The sequence below is a fragment of the Chiloscyllium plagiosum genome, unplaced genomic scaffold (assembly GCF_037043375.1).
Source record: "Chiloscyllium plagiosum isolate Xiang-an unplaced genomic scaffold, Cpla_swu_hap1 HiC_scaffold_9, whole genome shotgun sequence".
NCBI lineage: Eukaryota > Metazoa > Chordata > Chondrichthyes > Orectolobiformes > Hemiscylliidae > Chiloscyllium > Chiloscyllium plagiosum.
In genome coordinates, this window is record NW_028270147.1 from 38,148,388 (window position 1) to 38,168,157 (window position 19,770).

The window sequence follows — 19,770 nt, forward strand, 5'->3', positions numbered from 1 at the left end:
AACACATTTTCAGCTCATGCTGGAGATCAGAGTCAAGGTTAGTGTGGTGCTGGAAAAGCACAGAAGGTCAGATGGCATCCAAGGAGCAGGAAAATCGACGTTTCGGGCAAAAGCCCTTCATCAGGAATCTGAAACTTCGATTTTCCTGCTCCTCGAATGCTGCCTGACCTGCTGTGCTTTTCCAGCACCACTCTAGTCTTGACATCGTTGAATAATATGCAACTATCTTTTAAAGGCATTCTAAATTATAAGCACTGATGAAATTGCTTTGCTCCAGAAAAACTCATAACCTTTCTGTGCAACGTCAAACTTCTCTATTGATAAAATGTAGTCCATGTATGTTTAGAAATCTTTCTTATAAAGCTGACCTAGTCCCATTTTTATGTCCCACTTGTTTCAAAACATTAACTAGGTTTTCTCTCTTCACAGAGGCTGCCAGATTTGCTGAATTTCTCCAGCAATTTTCTATTTTTGTTTGTTTCAGACCTCCAGCATCCAGAGTTCTTTGCTCTATTTTATATGCAATCACCCTATTTCTCAGAACCAGGCACTAGTGAAAATATGCACAACTGATGAGTTCAGCTAAGTTTGATAACTCACCTTCTAATGGCAAACTTAAGCAATATAATGACTTTTCCCACAAAACAAATAGTAATGTGCCTTAACTAAATGATAATATTAAAGGATTTGCCCAATTTTAAAAATAAATTACTGTAGTCATTCAGAGAATGTGCCTTAAAACCATCCACTATTTTCTATCTGGGGCATTCAAAAAAATTCCTGAGTGCCCTGCAAATGCTGTCACCACAAAGGGCTGAAATGTTCTTACTGGTGAGTTTTGCTTGCATCCGGTTTCAAAAGGGGGGCACAGTAAAAGGTTAGATCGCAACTTATTCAACCAACCCCTACACAAGGAGACTGGGTAGGAAAAAAAATACCCCACCTTTGGGTTTCATGAACAAAATGATGGAAGATCCTCTGGCAATGATCAGGTTTTTAAACAGAGAACTTTGTAAGCTTAGTCAGGCTCAGAGAATTTAAAACACTGAAGGAACAGTATGATTAATTCTATAAAGAGAGGTGGCATGATATATTTCGTAATGCTACACAAATGTAGATTACAATATTTGAATTAAAGAAGTCTCAACATACATGTTATTTTCTACATTTATCTTGCAATGAAATAAATTAGCTGTTATACAGGTTGTAAACATTTCAAGACTGAAGAACTGTGGAAAAATCCTAACAGACTAGCCCAAGATCATAAAGTGATGTCTGTGTTACAGGTCTGAGTTATGCTATTTTGGAAGTCGATATAAAGCTGTGTGATTTAACTTCCTATAAAAATAGGATACTCATTCCAATTGTAGATGCACTGACACCACTGAACCCAAGAAGACACCAATAGTGGATCTAAGCCAGCAGCTTAAAAATGCAAGACAGCTATACATTCAAAATTCAAGCTATGGGTAGATAACAAATTCCATACTTTACCACCATAATTTTACATTAAATAAAGTTAACATTATTTTTCAGGTCTTACCAGCATGGCTTCTGAGCTTTTGTCAACCATGGTCTATATGATTGTTCCGAGCTTTTACAATACGCTGTTCATGGATTTCTGTCTGTTCAAGTCTGTTCAGTCACTACTGCCCTCTGTCTCTCTCTTGCTGTGGTTGTAATGAAATTCTCTGTCTGCTTAATCCAGAAACCTTGGACACTCTGAAATGACATGTGACACAGTGTGTTTTATTCCAGTCCAGTTCAATGGCATCAGTAGCAGTCAGCCTCCAGATTAAAGATGATTGTATTGCAAGAAGTTGTTTCAACATGTAATATGTGGGTTGTATTTCCACTGTAAAATGTCAATGCATTTTTTAATCTACACATATCAGTTTGAAGTCATTTTTCTCTCTTACCACAATGTACAATCTCCCAATCTCCTCCTCACTTTACTCTCCACTTCTGTCTCCTTATTCAATGGCAATAATCAAAAGCTGAAGTACAATTCACAACTCATTTGACTCCTTTCTACACAGGTACATTTCATAAGTAACTTGTACTCCGACCAGCTTTTTCATTTATGATGCATGAATGACTCATCATTTAGAAATATTAATGTTCACAATAAACTTAGCAAATTGCAAGCTCACTGTGGTGTTCAGGTAGAGACCTAACAGTAAGGTCTGTTGTTGACAATGTGAAAGTTAGCAGGAATGAATATTTAACTTTGCTTTCACTTTAAGGGACGGAAGTCTGATTTATGAGTTTGTAAATTTGTTCAGAAAACAGCCTCAGTTTTGCTCCCTCAAAGTTTCAGGCTTGTTGCATTTAAAATTAGCAGAATGCCCTTGTGTACCAAGATATTCCTTCATTTCACTACTTGTAAACACACCTCAGTTTTTATATTGACAAGCCCCATTATATTCCAGAAGGTCCTAAATGATTTGGCATTAGTCATGGATTTCATAGATTCCCTACATTGTGAAACAGGCCCTTCGGCCCAATAGGTTCACACTGACCCTCTGAAGAGTATCCCACTCAAACCCAATCCCCTAACCCATATTTACCTCTGACCAATGTACCTAACATACACATCCCTGAACATTATGGGCAATTTTGCATGGCTTATTCACCCTTAACTTACACATCTTTGGATTGTGGGAGGGAACCAGAGCACCCGGAGGAAACCCATGCAGACATGGGGAGAACGTGCAAACTCCATACAGACCTAGTGCTGTGAGGCAACAGTGCTGACCACTGAGCCACCATGCCACCACGGTGCATTGTACAAGAAATTCAACAATAAAAAGGAAGGAAACACTTCTCCAATTCAGAAGTTAATGAATACAATGCTTTGACAGAATCCGTCACATATAGTCAAAATACCTTGGATATCATTATGACATTGGACTGTGTAGAATGGACAAACACATCATGAGTTCAGGAACAAAGCTAAACTGCGCGTAGAATCATAGAGTCTTATATAACATCCATCCATTTCTGACTGTTACTTTGGAAAATCTATCCCATTCCCCTAAAAATTTTTAGTTGATTATGTAAAAACAATGAAAACTACTTCAAGCGTTCAGTAACTTTAAAAATCTCCACCCTTTCCTAAGCAAACCTTTTTAGGGATGAGTCCTTTGAGTTTTATTGCTGAATTAACAAAAACACCTCTCAGTACTGAATCACATACCTTTAGGAAGGTTCCATAATCAGTGCATTCTAAATAGTAACAAAAACAGAAATTGCTGAAAAAAGCATAGCAGGCCTGGCAGTATCTACAGAGAGACAGCAAAATTAACGGTTCAGGTCCAGTGACCCTTCTTCAAAACTTTGTTTCAGAAATGTTAATTCTGCTTTCTCTCCACAGATGCTGCCAGAACTGCTGAATTTTTCCAGCAATGTCTGCTTTTGTTTCTGATCTCCAGCATCCATGGTTCTTTAGATTTTTTGTTTCATGTTAAATAGTGTTGTGGGGCAGTCCTATATAGGTTATGGCTCCTACTTGCATAATCCTTTTTATGATGTGCTTCTTTCTGATCTAATCCCATGACATAGAGAATCTTATTAAAAAAGGACAGAAGGAACCAGTGATTGCATCTTGTACTTTAAACTAAAGTACTCTAAAATATGTGGCTGAGCATCAGTAATTAACTGGACCTCTTTATGCAACTTACAAGGAAAAAGAGGCTTGCGCATTCCTGGTCACTATATGGCAATTTCCCATGGCCAATCCACCTAACCTGAACATCTTTGGATTGTGGGAGGAAACTGGAGCACCCAGCAGAAACAAAGGGAACATGCAAACTCCGCACAAACAGTCACCTGGTTTCGTGAGGCTATAGTGCTAACCACTGCTGCATCATGCCACCCTTGTACATACCATTTACATTTTATTCCAATTAGTCTAATGGTGTTTGTAAACAACAGTGCTCATTTCTTAGAAGTGCAAAACCATATATTTACTGTACTGTTGCAACACAGTAACAGGCCATGCAATCCTTTTCCTCAACTTCTGATTACATATGTTGAATTTCAATTTCTTTTTCTTGTTTTTTTATTTGCTACTGTACATTATGTGAGGTTTTGTTGAATTTTCAGTCCATCTACCTTTCTTTCTGTTCACTTCCATTGTTACTAGTGTTTGAACATTCTGAAAACTTTAAACACGGCTTTATTTTTGTATTTCTCACTTCTAGACATTAGCTTCGAAACAACTGCTGGTGATATTATTAGGTGAATACTTAACACGTACATATGACATTTCTGTCCATTATTTTAGCAACTGCATTAACCCTTGAGATAAATGTTTGCACAAAAACAGCAGATAAACGAATGTCAAAAATAACACTTACACACAAATACTAAAATTCACATACTAATCCAAGCAGTAATCATTTTTAGACTGATAATTTCTTGACTCTAGGTTTTTATCTTTACACAGTGTCACCTTTCCTTTAAGAACTTAGCCATAGAGTTATAAAGCATGGAAACAGATCCTTCAGTCGAACTCGTCCATGTCAAGTAGCTTTCCCAAACTAAACTAGTCCCATACATTTGGTCCATAACCCTTTAAACCTTTCCTATTCATTTTTTTTATCCAAATGTCTTTTAAATATTGTAACTGTATCAGCATTTGTCACCTCCTCTGTCACTTCATTCCACATGTGAACCACTCTCTGTGTGAAAACGTTGCCCCTCAGGTCCCTTCTAAATCTTTCTTATCTCAACTTGAAAGGATTCAGAAAGGATTTACAAGAGTGTTGCCAGGTTTGGAGAATTTGACCTGGAGGGAGAGATTAAATAGGCTGGGGCTGTTTTCCCTGGAACGTTGGAGGCTGAGGAGTGACCTTATAGAGGTTTATAAAATTATGAGGGGCATCGATAGGATGAATAGACAAAGTCTCTTCCCCGGGGTGGGGGAATCCAGTACTAGAGGACATAGGTTTAGGGTGAGAGAGGAAAGATATAAAAGAGACTTAACAGGCAATTTTTTCATGCAGAGGGTGGTGTGTGTGTAGAATGGGCTGCCAGAGGAAGTGGTGGAGGCTAGTACAATTGCAACATTTAAAAGGCATCTGGATGGGTATATGAATAGGAAGGGTTTGGAGGGATATGGGCCAGGTGCTGGCAGGTGGGACTAGATTAGTTTTGGATAGCCTGTCAACATGGACGAATTGGACCGAAGGGTCTGTTTCCGTGCTCAAAGACATCCAGCACTTCCTCCTCTGTGATACGGACATTTTTCAAGATGTCACCATCTATTTCCCTACATTCTGTATCTTCCATGTCCTTTTCCACAGTAAACACTGATGTAAAATACTCATTTAGTATCTTCCACCATCCCCTGCGTCTACACACAAATGCCACCTTGCTAATCTTTGAGGGGTCGTATTCTCTCCCTAGTTACCCTTTTGTCCTTGATGGATTCTCCTTAACTCTATTTGCCAAAGCTATTTCATGTCCCCTTTTTGACCTCCTGATTTCCCTCTTAAGTACACTCCTGCTGCCTTTATACTCTTCTAAGGATTCATTCAATCTATCCTGTATATACCTGACATATGTTTCCTTCCTTATCTTAACAAAACCTTCAATTTCTCTAGTCATCCAGCATTTCCTATACCTACGAGCCTTTCCTTTCACCCAAACAGGAATATACTGTCTCTGGACTCTTATTCTCTCATTTCTGAAGGCTTCCCATTTTCCAGCCATTCCTTTAGCTGCAAACATCTGCCCCCAGGTCAGCTTTTGAAAGTTTTTTTTTATTAGATTCCCTACAGAGTGGAAACAGACTCTTTTGACCAACAAGTCCACACCGACGCTCCAAAGAGTAACCCACCCAGGCTCATTTCCCTCTAAGTCACCTAACACTATGGGCAATTTAGCATGGCCAAGTCACCTGGCCTGCACATCTTTGGATTGTGGGAGGAAACCAGAGCACCCAAAGGAAACCCACGCAGACACAGGGAGAATGTGCAAACTCCACACAGACAGTCGCCGAGCTTGGAATCGAACCTGGGTCCCTGGTGCTGTAAGGCAGCAGTGCTAACCACTGAGCCACAGTTCTTGCCTAATACCATCAAAATTGGCCAAGCTCCAATTTAGAACTTCAACTTTTAGATCTGGTGTCTCCTTTTCCATCACTATTTTAAAACTAATAGAATTATTGTCGCTGGCCCCAAAGTGTTCCCCCACTGACACCTCAGTCGCCTGCAACTGCTTTATTTCCCAAAAGTAGGTCAAGTTTTGGGAGTAGGTAGGTACATCCACATATTGAATAAAAAAATGTTCTTGTATGTACTTAACAAATTCTTCTCCATCTAAACCCTTAATACTATGGCAGTCCCAGTCTATGTTTGAAAAGTTTAAATCCCCTACCAAAACCACTGTATCAATCTTACAGATAACTGAGATCTCCTTACAAATTTGTTTCTGAATTTCCCGCTGACTATTAGAGGGTGTACAACACTTCTGATGTGAAAGTGTAAACATGCAGGTTTTACATGTGTATGTTTGAACTGATTTAAAGTTGTGGAATGCAGGAGCATCCAGGTGACTTCATCAAACTGTTTTTTGGAGGTGATGTGCTTCCTACTTGTCCATATAAACACTGGATTATTGAATTGTTATTAACTTAGATTTCTGGTCTTATTTTCACCTAGCCTGGGCTTGACCAACAAAGTAGCCATTTGGATACAGAACTGGCTTGAAGGTAGAAGACAGAGGGTGGTGGTGGAGGGTTGTTTTTCAGATTGGAGGCCTGTGACCAGTGGAGTGCCACAACGATTGGTGCTGGGTCCACTACTTTTCATAATATATATAAATGATTTGGATCTGAGCTTAAGAAGTACAGTTAGTAAGTTTGCAAATAACACCAAAATTGGAGGTGTAGCGAACAGCGAACAAGGTTACCTCGGACTACAATGGGATCTTGATCAGATGAGTCAATGGGCTGAGAAGTGCCAGATGGAGTTTAATTCAGATAAATGCGAGGTGCTGCATTTTGGGAAAGCAAATCTTAGCAGGACTTATACACTTAATGGTAAGGTTCTAGGGAGTGTTGCTGAACAAAGAGACCTTGGAGTACAGGTTCATAGCTCCTTGAAAGTAAAGTTGCATTTAGATAGAGTGAAGAAGGCATTTGGTATGCTTTTCTTTATTGGGCAGAATATTGAGTACAGGAATTGAGAGTTCATGTTGCGGCTGTACAGGCCATTGGTTAGCCCACTGTTGGAATATTGCATGCAATTCTGATCTCCTTCCTATTGGAAGGATGTTGTGAAACTCAAACGGGTTCAGAAAAATGTACAAGCATGTGCCAGGATTGCAGGATTTGAGCTATAGGGAGAGGCTGAACAGGCTGGGGCTGCTTTCCCTGGAGTGTTGGAGGCTGAGGGGTGATCTTATAGAGGTTTATAAAATCATGAGGGGGATGGATAGAGCAAACAGACAAGGTCTTTTCCCTGAGGTGAGTGAGTCCAGAACTAAAGGGCATAGGTTTAGGGTGAGAGAGGAAAAATATAAAAGAGACTTAAGGGGCAGCTTTTTCACACAGAGGGTGGTACGCGTATGCAATGGGCTGCCAGAGGAAGTGGTGGAGGCTGATACAATTGCAACATTTAAGAGGCATTTGGATGGCCATATGAATAGGAAGGGTTTGGAGGGATGTGGGCCGGGTGCTAGCAGGTGCGTTGGGATACCTGGTCGGCATGGACGAGTTCGACCAAAGGATATGTTCCCGTGCTGTACATCTCTATGACTCTATGGCCTCTCTGATAGCCATGTTGATTTATAACTGTAATACTTGCCAACGCCTTTATTTTTCTTTCGGTGTCATATACTGGCCTATGTTTCTTCCTTGCATTTATGGTCTGCACTCAGTAGCTTATCGACATTATGCCAAAAAGAGCAAGTTTTCCTTCCGGTAAGCTGCTCCACATCTCTAGTTTGCCCTTTTACTCCTTTACCAAGTTGATGTTAAATACCATTATAGGTGTGAAAAAAAAAAGTGGACTTATGAACTAAATAATGCTAGGAGTGTGACAAACTAAGACGCAGAGATTCAAATGTTCCATTCCCCATAAATATGAGGGAAGGTAATAAACAAATAATATATCCAGGAACATTTTTGACTTATAAATAGAGGCACAGAGTACAAGGGTAAATATATATGGTTATGCAAGGCAATGATTAGGCAACAGTCTCTGGTTAGGTCTCTAGTCTATAAAAATGACACTATAACCACTGGTTATAGTGCTTCAAAGTATTGGCATGAGACATTATAGTTAGAGGATAGATTAGAGATTTTGGGACTACTTTAAACCACTGAGAGGTTTGACAATATTGTTTAAAATTATGTGAGATTTTATTCGGATAACATGTAACAGCTTTCATAAATCACAGCATATTAGTCAATCCTGCATGCAGAGCAGCCCAATTTCTTTGGCCACCCCAATTACATGTACCCAGCATGTAGGTTGATTCCCCTATTCAGCCACCACATGTTATATCCAGAATTATAGTAAATTTCAATTTCTTACACCATGAATTAATGTTTGACTTACCAGTACCATATATGGGAATGCAGGGGACTGGTTAGCAGAGTAGAAGTACACCAATAGTATTTTCAATTTGTATACCCAACTGAGGTTGCCATTAAAGTCCTTCCATCTTGAATGTTCCCCTTACCTAAGGCATGGTGATCCTTGAGGTAAACTAGTACACTGGTTATCACATGCTAATGGGAGAGCAGCCCTCTGGGTCTATGTTTAGCTTAATTCATAACTATATTTAAGGAGGCAACACAGATGACAATAACCCTAATCAGTAGCAATGGTTTACTCTTATACTTGACATATGAGAAAATTCTATTTTTGAAGGTATTTTTCAAGGTTTCTTAAGTGAACTCTTAAGTAAAGTTTTAGTATTTATGATACTGTAGCTGGAGCAGAGAAGGCAAGACATTGATTTCATTTATTTCTTTGGGTGGATAAGGGAAAATCTATGAGTACTCAATGAAGAAGAGGCAAAATAGAAAGTTCTGGAGAAACTCAGCAGATCTGACAGCATTTGTCGAGAGAGAAACAAAGTTAATGCTCAAATCTTGTGATTCTTCATCAGAACTATTCTCATGAAGGGTTGCTTGATTTGAAACATTAACTCTGTTCCTTCTATACATACTGTCAACAATATTGATAGATCAAGGATAGGTTAAAGGGCATTCTGATTCAACAACTGAATTGTTATTATAGTTATAGATCATTTACAAAGCATTCACATAATGATTATTAAGATTTGATGAATATGACAAAATATATTTAATCTTGAAATGATTAATTTCTACTCTGTCTTGGCCTTAGTGGATTGATACTTTCACATCATACATTTGTTTTCAGTCAAATTACATGTGCTGCTCTTTAAGCTCTGCACCAAATCCAATCATATGAAGAGTAAAAATTGAGGGTTTGTTTAGCCATTGGGTCATACTGAAAGGGAGAAAATAAAAGTCGAATTTCAATGACATCATATAAGCGTCCAGGATTTTGACCACTTCTTTTACAGACTATACACTGTGTAAGCTGGGTTTTTTTATCAATAAAAATCAAACTTCATATGGAGGAAATGATCTCAAAGACAAGCAACAATCATGGCTTTTTTGGGGGAAAGATTTCATGTATATATCAACTGATCAACAACATGCTTCTCTGAAGCAGACATTTTTAAAAGCACGTGCAGTACCAAGAATGGAAGGTCTTGGCTGCTTTTACATTGAAACATAGTAACATGGGTTATGAGCAGGACATTTATCTCCTCAACTCTGCTTCGCCATTCTAGATCATGATCTAGATCTACCTAAATACCATATTGAGTCCATTTTAGTTTAGATTTACAAAGATGGATATCCATGGTTCAGTTTAGGCATTTACCTTCAGCTTCCAAATCCCAGTGTCAGCTTTTTTGAGTCTTTGACTACTGCTGGGATAAAGAAGTTTGATGGACTGACATCTATAATCAGAACCAGCTCAGTCGCCCGTTTTCCAGAATGTGAATTAAATAGTACCAGTTTTATAGATCCTTAAACTCCTCGTCATCCTGACAGTTAATAAATGATCAGGCAAATTATACTGACAACAGTAAGACCTGGAGAAGCAGTGATTTGGAAGCAGATAAAAACATACTTGTTCAGTAATCATATTTTGCCTGGAGAAGGCAGGAGATTTGTTTTTGTCTTTAGAAATCTTGCAAATAGTGATGCACCTTACCTCAATATGGTTTCTTAATTCCTTCCCTTGCTTTCGATCTCAACTGGTAATACCTGGCAAATAGAAAACACAGTAAGGGTTACTAGGGCTCACAATGGAAGTGTGAGCTAGATATCCAGATGAAAGTTTGTTTAAAAATAATAGACATTATTGGGTGAATTTTGCACTCAAGATAATTAATCTTGAGATTGAATGTTTTGGCATGAAATGATAACTTTTCCACTTGTTTGCTCCCACTGAGAAGTCATACACATGAGGAGCACACATCGACTTCTGCTTCGGCACGTTAGGTAAATTGTCCCATAGTGTTCAGGGATGTGTAGGTTAGGTGCATTATTCAGAGGAAATGTAAGGGAATGGGTTTGGGTGGTTTACTCTTTGGTGGGTCGGTATGGACCTATTGGGCCGAAGGGCCTGTTTCCACACTGTAGTGATTCTCATTATTATTCTAATTCTGGTGTTTGAGGATTTATAGCCAGAGTGCACAAGTATTAACATAAAGGAAGGTAACTGTGGTTGTTTGAAGGCCAATCCTTGGCCAACCATCTTCAGCTATTACATTAAAGGCTTTCCCTTGTCAGAATTTGAGATCTTTGCTGATGACACAGAAACAGTCCATGCCCATCTGCAACAAGATCTGGACAATATTCAGGATTAGACGGATAAGTGGCAAGCTACATTTGTGCCACACAAGTGCCAGGCAGAGACTGCCTTCAACAAGACAAACTCTAATCATCTCCTCTTGATGTTCAATGGTATTATTTTGCTGAATTCCCTGCTACCAACATGCTTGGCTATAACAGCAGGGCACAGGCTGGGAATTCTGCAGCAACTAACAACTCCTGACTTCCCAAAGCGTCTCCTCTCCAAGCCACATACTGTCTTGGCTTAAAACTATATTGCTGTTCCTTCATTGAGTCAAAATCGTGGAGCTCCGTTCCAAATAGGACAGTGGTACCTACACCATATGGACAGCAGTGGCCCAAAATGGCAGTTCACAAACACCTTCTCAAAGACAATTAAGGATGCACAGTAAATTCAGACTGAACCAACAACATCCACATCCTGTGAAAGAATTTTTAAAAACTCTCAAAGAGAGTAGGCTAATGAGAAAGAAAACCTTTCTTCATTCTATCCCTGCCAATGCAGCTTGACCTTGTTTCCTCAAAAGTATCTCTATCAGGCATTGGTTTTACTACTGTCCAAATTTAAAATTCCAGTGGTGCATTCTGGGAAAGGTTCACAGAAATTTTTGTGGAATTTATGACTTCGTGAAGGAACTGCAGACTGTTTTTTCAGTTAACATTGTCATATCACTGCAAGACATCTTGATGTTGTGGATCACTGCTATTTCTGGAAAAACCAGCTTCATGACAGACATCAGGAAGGTTTCTCAAAGCAGTAACAGGAACCTGACACCAGGACAAATTCTGAGTCTTGTCATGAAACTTCAACTGTATTGGGAATGCAAGAATATTATTTAATGTAAGTGTCCTAATTAGACAGGGAGAAAGTGAGGACTGCAGATGCTGGAGATCAAAGCTGAAAATGTGTTGCTGGAAAAGCGCAGCAGGTCAGGCAGCATCCAAATGCAAGAGAATCGACGTCTTGGGCATGAGCCCTTCTTCTTGAAGAAGGGCTCATGCCCGAAACGTCGATTCTCCTGCTCCTTGTAATTAGACAGGGGGCTAGCTCACCAACCCAATTAGGAACCACCAGCAGCACCAGGAGGTGGAAGTTGCCCGACAGGTACCAGTGACAAAAATCAGGTGATAACCATGATAGGATCTGCCATTGCCTTGGAAAATATAGAAGACAGCTCCTCAGAAGATGAGCTGCAGTCCATAATAGTAAATAAAGTTACAGTACTTGACCTAGCATTAGTTGGCTTATGACAACTTATAGAAATTAAATAAATGTGAGTTTTCCTGCAATTTCTGATTTTGTTTCAGATTTCCAGCATCCGTAGTTCTTTGTTTTTCAGGGTTTTTTTCCTTAAAAGATCAGAATGGGGTATTCACTGAAGACACGGAAGTTTCCAGTTCCAGTTCAGCACCACACACCAGACAGGGGACCCATGTAAAAAAAAGAGATGAGGAAGGTTTTGTTTTCTCTCAAAGGATAGTGAATTTGCAGAGTTCTATACAACAGAGGACCATAGTGATAATAAAGGCTATTCCTATTCTGTCCTATTCTATAGAGGCTGGGTTTTTATATATATTTAAAACTTAGATAGACAGCTTTAAAGCTTATTCTTTCAAAGTGTGTGTGATTCACTTCTAATGGAGCATTTAGTACCCATCGTTAATTGCCACTGAACTGACTGACTTGTTGGGCCAATTCAGAAGTCACTGAAGAGTCAACTCATTGCGGTGGGTTTGAAGTCAGTTGCAAGGCAGCCCAGATAAGAATGGTGGAGGGGATTTAAGAATAGCCAGTGATAACGTTTTGGTCACCATTGCTAAGACTATCTTTCAATTGCTTAAGAGGTTAGCTTACGAAATCATCTGTGTGTTCATTTGGTTCTTCACCTTAATAGATAGACAGCAGAATGTAGTCAGCCAGCTTGTGCTTATGAAACTCAAAACAAAATATTTACTGGTGGATGTGATTCCCAGACTATGCAAGACTTGCTAGGGTGTCGTTTAGCTCAGTTGGCTGGATGTCTGGCTTGTAATACAGTAACGGATGCCAACAACATGGGTTCAATTTCTACACCAGCTAAAATTACCAGAAGGAATTTTTCTTCTCAGCCTTTCCCTCACTTGAGATGTGATGACCTCCAGATTAAATTATTACCAGCAATCTCTCTCCAATGAGAAAGCAGGCCTACGATCTGGTAAGCCTATGCTGGAGATCAAAGCTGAAAATGTGTTGCTGGAAAAGCGCAGCAGGTCAGGCAGCATCCAAATGCAAGAGAATCGACGTCTTGGGCATGAGCCCTTCTTCTTGAAGAAGGGCTCATGCCCGAAACGTCGATTCTCCTGCTCCTTGTAATTAGACAGGGGGCTAGCTCACCAACCCAATTAGGAACCACCAGCAGCACCAGGAGGTGGAAGTTGCCCGACAGGTACCAGTGACAAAAATCAGGTGATAACCATGATAGGATCTGCCATTGCCTTGGAAAATATAGAAGACAGCTCCTCAGAAGATGAGCTGCAGTCCATAATAGTAAATAAAGTTACAGTACTTGACCTAGCATTAGTTGGCTTATGACAACTTATAGAAATTAAATAAATGTGAGTTTTCCTGCAATTTCTGATTTTGTTTCAGATTTCCAGCATCCGTAGTTCTTTGTTTTTCAGGGTTTTTTTCCTTAAAAGATCAGAATGGGGTATTCACTGAAGACACGGAAGTTTCCAGTTCCAGTTCAGCACCACACACCAGACAGGGGACCCATGTAAAAAAAAGAGATGAGGAAGGTTTTGTTTTCTCTCAAAGGATAGTGAATTTGCAGAGTTCTATACAACAGAGGACCATAGTGATAATAAAGGCTATTCCTATTCTGTCCTATTCTATAGAGGCTGGGTTTTTATATATATTTAAAACTTAGATAGACAGCTTTAAAGCTTATTCTTTCAAAGTGTGTGTGATTCACTTCTAATGGAGCATTTAGTACCCATCGTTAATTGCCACTGAACTGACTGACTTGTTGGGCCAATTCAGAAGTCACTGAAGAGTCAACTCATTGCGGTGGGTTTGAAGTCAGTTGCAAGGCAGCCCAGATAAGAATGGTGGAGGGGATTTAAGAATAGCCAGTGATAACGTTTTGGTCACCATTGCTAAGACTATCTTTCAATTGCTTAAGAGGTTAGCTTACGAAATCATCTGTGTGTTCATTTGGTTCTTCACCTTAATAGATAGACAGCAGAATGTAGTCAGCCAGCTTGTGCTTATGAAACTCAAAACAAAATATTTACTGGTGGATGTGATTCCCAGACTATGCAAGACTTGCTAGGGTGTCGTTTAGCTCAGTTGGCTGGATGTCTGGCTTGTAATACAGTAACGGATGCCAACAACATGGGTTCAATTTCTACACCAGCTAAAATTACCAGAAGGAATTTTTCTTCTCAGCCTTTCCCTCACTTGAGATGTGATGACCTCCAGATTAAATTATTACCAGCAATCTCTCTCCAATGAGAAAGCAGGCCTACGATCTGGTAAGCCTATGGCTGACAAACTGCTGTAGCCTCATCTTATGTGCAGAAATATCTTCTCTGTAGACAAAAGGCCTGACACTTCTTTTCAATTATCTGTGATCTTGGGAACCTACAGTTCGTGATTGCTACTGCCATGGTGATGCCTTGGCCAATCACAGTTGACAGCACAGCTTTCTATGGTAGTACAAATTATTGTAGTCGTTTGAAATTTGGCATTCTTGCATTTGTTCTGATCAATACTGGACAATAAGTTTTATTTTAATTTATTCTTGGGATGTGGGCATTGCTTACCAAGCCAGTATTTATTGTCCATCCTTAATTGCCCAGAGGCCACTTAAGTGTCAACTATACTGGGTGTTAGGACCATCAGATATAGGAGTACAATTAGGCCATTGGGCCCATCGAGTCTTCTCTGCCACTTGATCATGGCTGACATGGGCTTTCTCAACCCTTGATCCCGTTACTAATCAAGAACCTATCTACCTCTGTCTTAAATACACTCAATGATTTGGTCTTCATAGCCCTCTGTGGCAATGAGTTCCACTGATTCACCATCCTATGGCTGAAACAATTCCTCCTCATCTCAGTTCGAAAGGGTCACCCCTTCTCTCTAAGGCTGTACCCTCGGGTCCTGGTTTCTCCTACCGTGGAAACATCTTCTCCACATTCACTCTATCCAGACCTCTCAGGATTGGTAAGCTTCAATCAGGTCCCCTCTCAACCTCCTGAACTCCATCGACAACCAGCTCAAACGCCTCAGCTGTTCCTCATGTGACAAGCCCTTCATCCCCAGGATCATTCTTGTAAACCCTTCTTGGACCCACTCTAAGGCCAGTACATCCTTCCTTAGACAGGGGGGCCCAAAACTGCTCACAACATTCCAAAAGTGGTCTTATCAGAGCCTTATACAGCCTTAGCAGTACATCTCTGCTCTTGTATTGTAGCCCTCTTGAAATGAATACTAATATTATATTTACCTTTCTAATGAATGGGTGGCATGGTGGCACAGTGGTTAGCACTGCTGCCTCACAGCGCCAGAGACCCGGGTTCAATTCCCACCTCAGGCGACTGACTGTGTGGAGTTTGCACGTTCTCCCAGTGTCTGCGTGGGTTTCCTCCAGGTGCTCCGGTTTCCTCCCACAGTCCAAAGATGTGCAAGTCAGGTGAATTGGCCATGCTAAATTGCCCATAGTGTTAGGTAAGGGGTAAATGTAGGGGTATGGGTGGGTTACGCTTTGGCGGGTCGGTGTGGACTTGTTGGGCCGAAGGGCCTGTTTCCACACTGTAATGTAATCTAATCTAAAAAAGAATCTATATTTTAACCCTGAGAACCCTGAACTAGGATTCCTAAATTGCTTTGTGTTTCAGATTTGCAAAGTCATTGCCCATTTAGAAATAGTCTATCTTCCTTCAAAGTGCATAACCTCACACTTCCCCACATTGTATTCCATCTACCATTTCTTCATCCACTCTTCTAGCCTGTTCAAGTCCTTCTGCAGCCTCCCGTTTCCAGAAAGCTACCTGCCCCTCCACTTATCTTTGCGTCATTATTAGTGTGGGTCTGGTGTCAAATGTAGGCCAGACTATGTGAGGATAGTAGTTTCCTTCTCCAAAGGACATTAAGCACTTGCCTCTCTTTTCAGCAGCTTTAAAGGTCTGTAGTACTAAGTCTCCTCACAGATTTTGAAATGGCTAGTTGTATAATTTCTTTTTTTTAAATTGCCATCAGGACTGAGGAGCATTAGTTATAAAATAACAATTTTGAAATTCCTAACCACATACCCCTTGCCACTATTGTGTGGACAAGCTCCAGAAAATCTGGTAAAATCAACATCAATGAGATTTTGGATTCTCTTGCCCAGCCCTGCACTAAGCAAAACAGAATTTAAAATATTTTGATGTTTGTATTAATTGCTGAATTCTCACTGTCAAAATCAGCTTGCAGCAGTCCCCGTTGCAGAAGATGTGGGCCCAAACGTTCCTGAATAGGCACTGGAGGCAGCACTGAAGTTCACTGAAATGCACTAACAATGTTCTTTACCCTATCACCAATCCCAGAGTTAGAGAATGTGAAGTATCCTGAAGAGAGGCCTGCACAATTCCACCTTGATGAATGCACCCAGCTGATTGGACGCCAGCTGGTGGTGGTTAATTTTGTTACAGCCTTGTCAACAACATGAGGTAAATTGGAATCACCCAAAATCACAGAACAGCACAGGAAGCCATTCAGCCTTTCTTGTTCCTCCAAGTGCAACTCAATTTCATATTAACTCTACCCCCAATTTTTTTGCCAAGCAATTTTGGGTGTCATTGTATATACTCAATACCAACATTACTGAAGCCATAACTATGGGAAATAAACTGAATGAAGTATATCTCTCATTTAAAATGAATTTCATAAAAACTCCATTCATAGGATGACGGTGTCATTGGTTAGGCCAGCAATTATTGCTCATTCTTAATTGCCCTGAGGGCAGTTAAGAGTCAACCACATTGCTGTGGGTCTGGAGTCACACACATAGGCCAGACACATGTAGGCCAAGGTAGAGAGAGTAGGGAGCATCAAGTTCCTAGGAGTGAATTTAAACAACAACGTGTTCTGGACCTTCCATATAGATGCAATGGTCAAGAAAGCACTGCAACGCCTCTTCTTCCTCAGTAGGCTTAGGAAATTCATCAAATCCAGAAGGACCTTCAACAACCTTTACAGATGAATGATAGAAAGTATTCTATCTGGGTGCATAATGGCTTTGTAGAGCAACTGCTGTGCCCAGGACCGTAAGAAACTACAGAAAGTTGTGTGCATAGCCCTGACAATCATGGAAGCCAACTTCCTATCCATGGACTCCACTAACACTTCTTGCTGCCATGGAAAGGCTGCCAATATCATCAAAGATCCCTCCCATCCCAGTAATAGTCTTTTCCAACCTCTTCCGTCAGACAGAAGATACAGAACTCATGCACCAATATGTTGAAGAACAACTCCTTCCCTGCTGTTATTAGACTGCTGGACCTCTCTAATTTCAAATCTGAATTGAATTGAATCGAATTGAATTTATTGTCACATGTACCGAGACACAGTGAAAAGCTTTGTCTTGTGAGCAATGCACACAGATCACAGAATTAAGTAGCATAGATAGGTAAATAATAGGTAAACAGCAGCAAAAACAAAAACACAGCTACAGGTGAATGTTAAGAGTTTGAGAGTCCATTCAGTATTCTAACAATAGTAGGGTAAAAACTGTTACAAAAGTGATTGCTGTGTGTGTTCAGGCTTCTGTACCTTCTCCCCGATGGTAGAGGGTGTAGAAAAACATTATCAGGGTGGGATGGATCTCTGAGTCTGCTGGCAGCCTTTCCGACAGCGGGCCTGGTAGTGTTGACCAGGTCCAATGCTAACCTTGCTTTTGTGCACCTCCTGTGCAGCTGGAACCTTGTATGCCTTGCTCTGTCTAAACACCCTATGGTCTATCTGTCCTTGTACATTATGATCTGCCTGTACTACATGCAAAACAAAACTTTTCACTTTACTTAGGTACATGTTATAACAATAAATCAAATCCAGATAAGGATGGCAGACTCACTTCTTAAAGGATATTAGTGAACCAGGTGGGCTTTCCCAACAATTTACACTGGGTTCATAGTTATCTTAAATTCCAGATACTTTTTGAATTCAAATTCTACCATCTGCCATGGGATGTGAAGCCAGGTCACCAGAATATTGCCCAGGTCTCTGGATTGACAATCCGGCAATAATATCACAGGGCTATTGCCTCCCCACAATTATAAAATTCACACTTACACATTCTGGGCCTGGCCCCAAATAGGGTCTGAAGAGGGAGAAATCCCTTGGAATCATTATTTAATCTCAAATTTGTCCTCTCCTGCTTTCACTGCACAAGAGCTTCCCAATCCAAACAACTTCAAAGGTAGCTTCTATTCTACCTATACACACTAGATACATTCCAGCGTTCCTCTTCCAATGGTAAGGTACCGTAGATCCATGCTGATAGCAAGTCAATTCATCTCCGACTTAATAGCTTAGGGAAGAGATCTATTACCACCCTCAGAATTCCAGACCTTGAACTAACCAGAACACACAGATTGACAGGGCTAAGGAGAGCAAAGAAAATCGATCGAATTTTTCCTTTATTATTATCCTGAGACAGGACTAAAGAAGTGACTATGATCTGAATGTTTCTTTTAATGTGGTGAAAGGTAATACAGTCTTTTACCTCAGTGATGCCTGTCCTTTCTCTACTCTCATTTGCCCTGGTTCCAACCTCCAGGCCCAAATATGAAGAATCACTACTTAGATACCAAAGAGGAGAGAAAAAAAAAAGAAAATGTGCGTTGGTTTAATATTATTGCACATATTGCCTAAGGTGCGCAAGTGAAATCAATAGACAGTGCAGGTTTTTGTGTCTCAGCTTGGCTCAGTGGTAACCCTTGTACTTTGGAATCAGAAGGCTATATCTCAAACCCAAATTTCAGTGCATGATTTAGGCTAATACATAAGTACAATACTGAAGAAAAAGCTGACTTTTGGATGATAAATTAAACATGAAGAGACACTTCGGCCTCTCAGATTGACATACAAGGTCCAATACAATGTCAAACCCGCCAGCATGTAAAAGATGCAAAACCTGCTGGCATACCACCCCACTCACTTCCATCCAGGGCCCAGTACAGTCCTTCCAGGTGAGACAGAGGCTCATCTGTCTCTCCTCCAACCTAGTTTATTGTGTCTGATGCTCCTGATGTGTCTTCTCTACATCAGTGAGACCAAATATAAGCTAAGGGAAGATTTCATTTAGCACCTCAGCCGGGCCCACAGGTGCCAACCTGACCTCCCAGTCACTGCTGATTTTAATCTCCCTTTCCACTCCCTTTCCAACATGACCATCCTTGGCTTCCTCCACTGCCACAGCGAATCAGACTGGAAATTGGAGGAACAACACGTCATCTTCCACCTGGGCAGCCTACAACCCGGAGGACTCAGCATTGAGTTCTCCAATTTCAAATAACCTCCCTTCCCATCCCCCATCTCCCTTCTCAGCTCTTCTCCCTCCCTTCCATTCCTCTGATCAACCCTTCCAACCAGATTCACTCCTCCCATTGACCAACCAGGTTGTACCCTCCATCTGTGTTCACCTATCCCTACCTCACCACCGCTTCCCCCCTTTATCTGTAGCTCCTCTTGCATCCATCTCCAGTCTTGAAGACCATAAGACATAAGACATAGGAGTGGAAGTAAGGCCATTCGGCCCATCGAGTCCACTCCGCAAGAAAGAAGTTTTGCAACAAGCTGCTACTTCTGCAACTATGTTGCAGCAAAGAAT

General features: G+C 40.6%; 1 protein-coding gene and 1 long non-coding RNA gene across 3 annotated transcripts in view; one reads left to right on the forward strand and one right to left on the reverse strand.

Annotated features, from left to right (window-relative positions):
- The window catches only part of slc6a9 (solute carrier family 6 member 9), a 244,093-nt gene that overhangs the window by 220,685 nt on the left and 3,638 nt on the right, over positions 1–19,770 (reverse strand). The window contains exons 2-3 of one of the 2 annotated variants that reach the window (XM_043699069.2): positions 10,269–10,321; positions 1,544–1,722 (exon numbers count right to left, since the gene is read on the reverse strand). In XM_043699069.2, coding sequence (XP_043555004.2) covers positions 1,544–1,573 — 30 coding nt within the window. In that variant the 5' untranslated portion in view covers positions 1,574–1,722; positions 10,269–10,321. The remainder of the gene's footprint in view (positions 1–1,543; positions 1,723–10,268; positions 10,322–19,770) is intronic. The other variant, XM_087990556.1, reaches the window with a different exon arrangement.
- LOC148149122 (uncharacterized) overlaps positions 1–19,770 on the forward strand; it is a 56,760-nt gene that overhangs the window by 36,121 nt on the left and 869 nt on the right. The window lies entirely within an intron of this gene.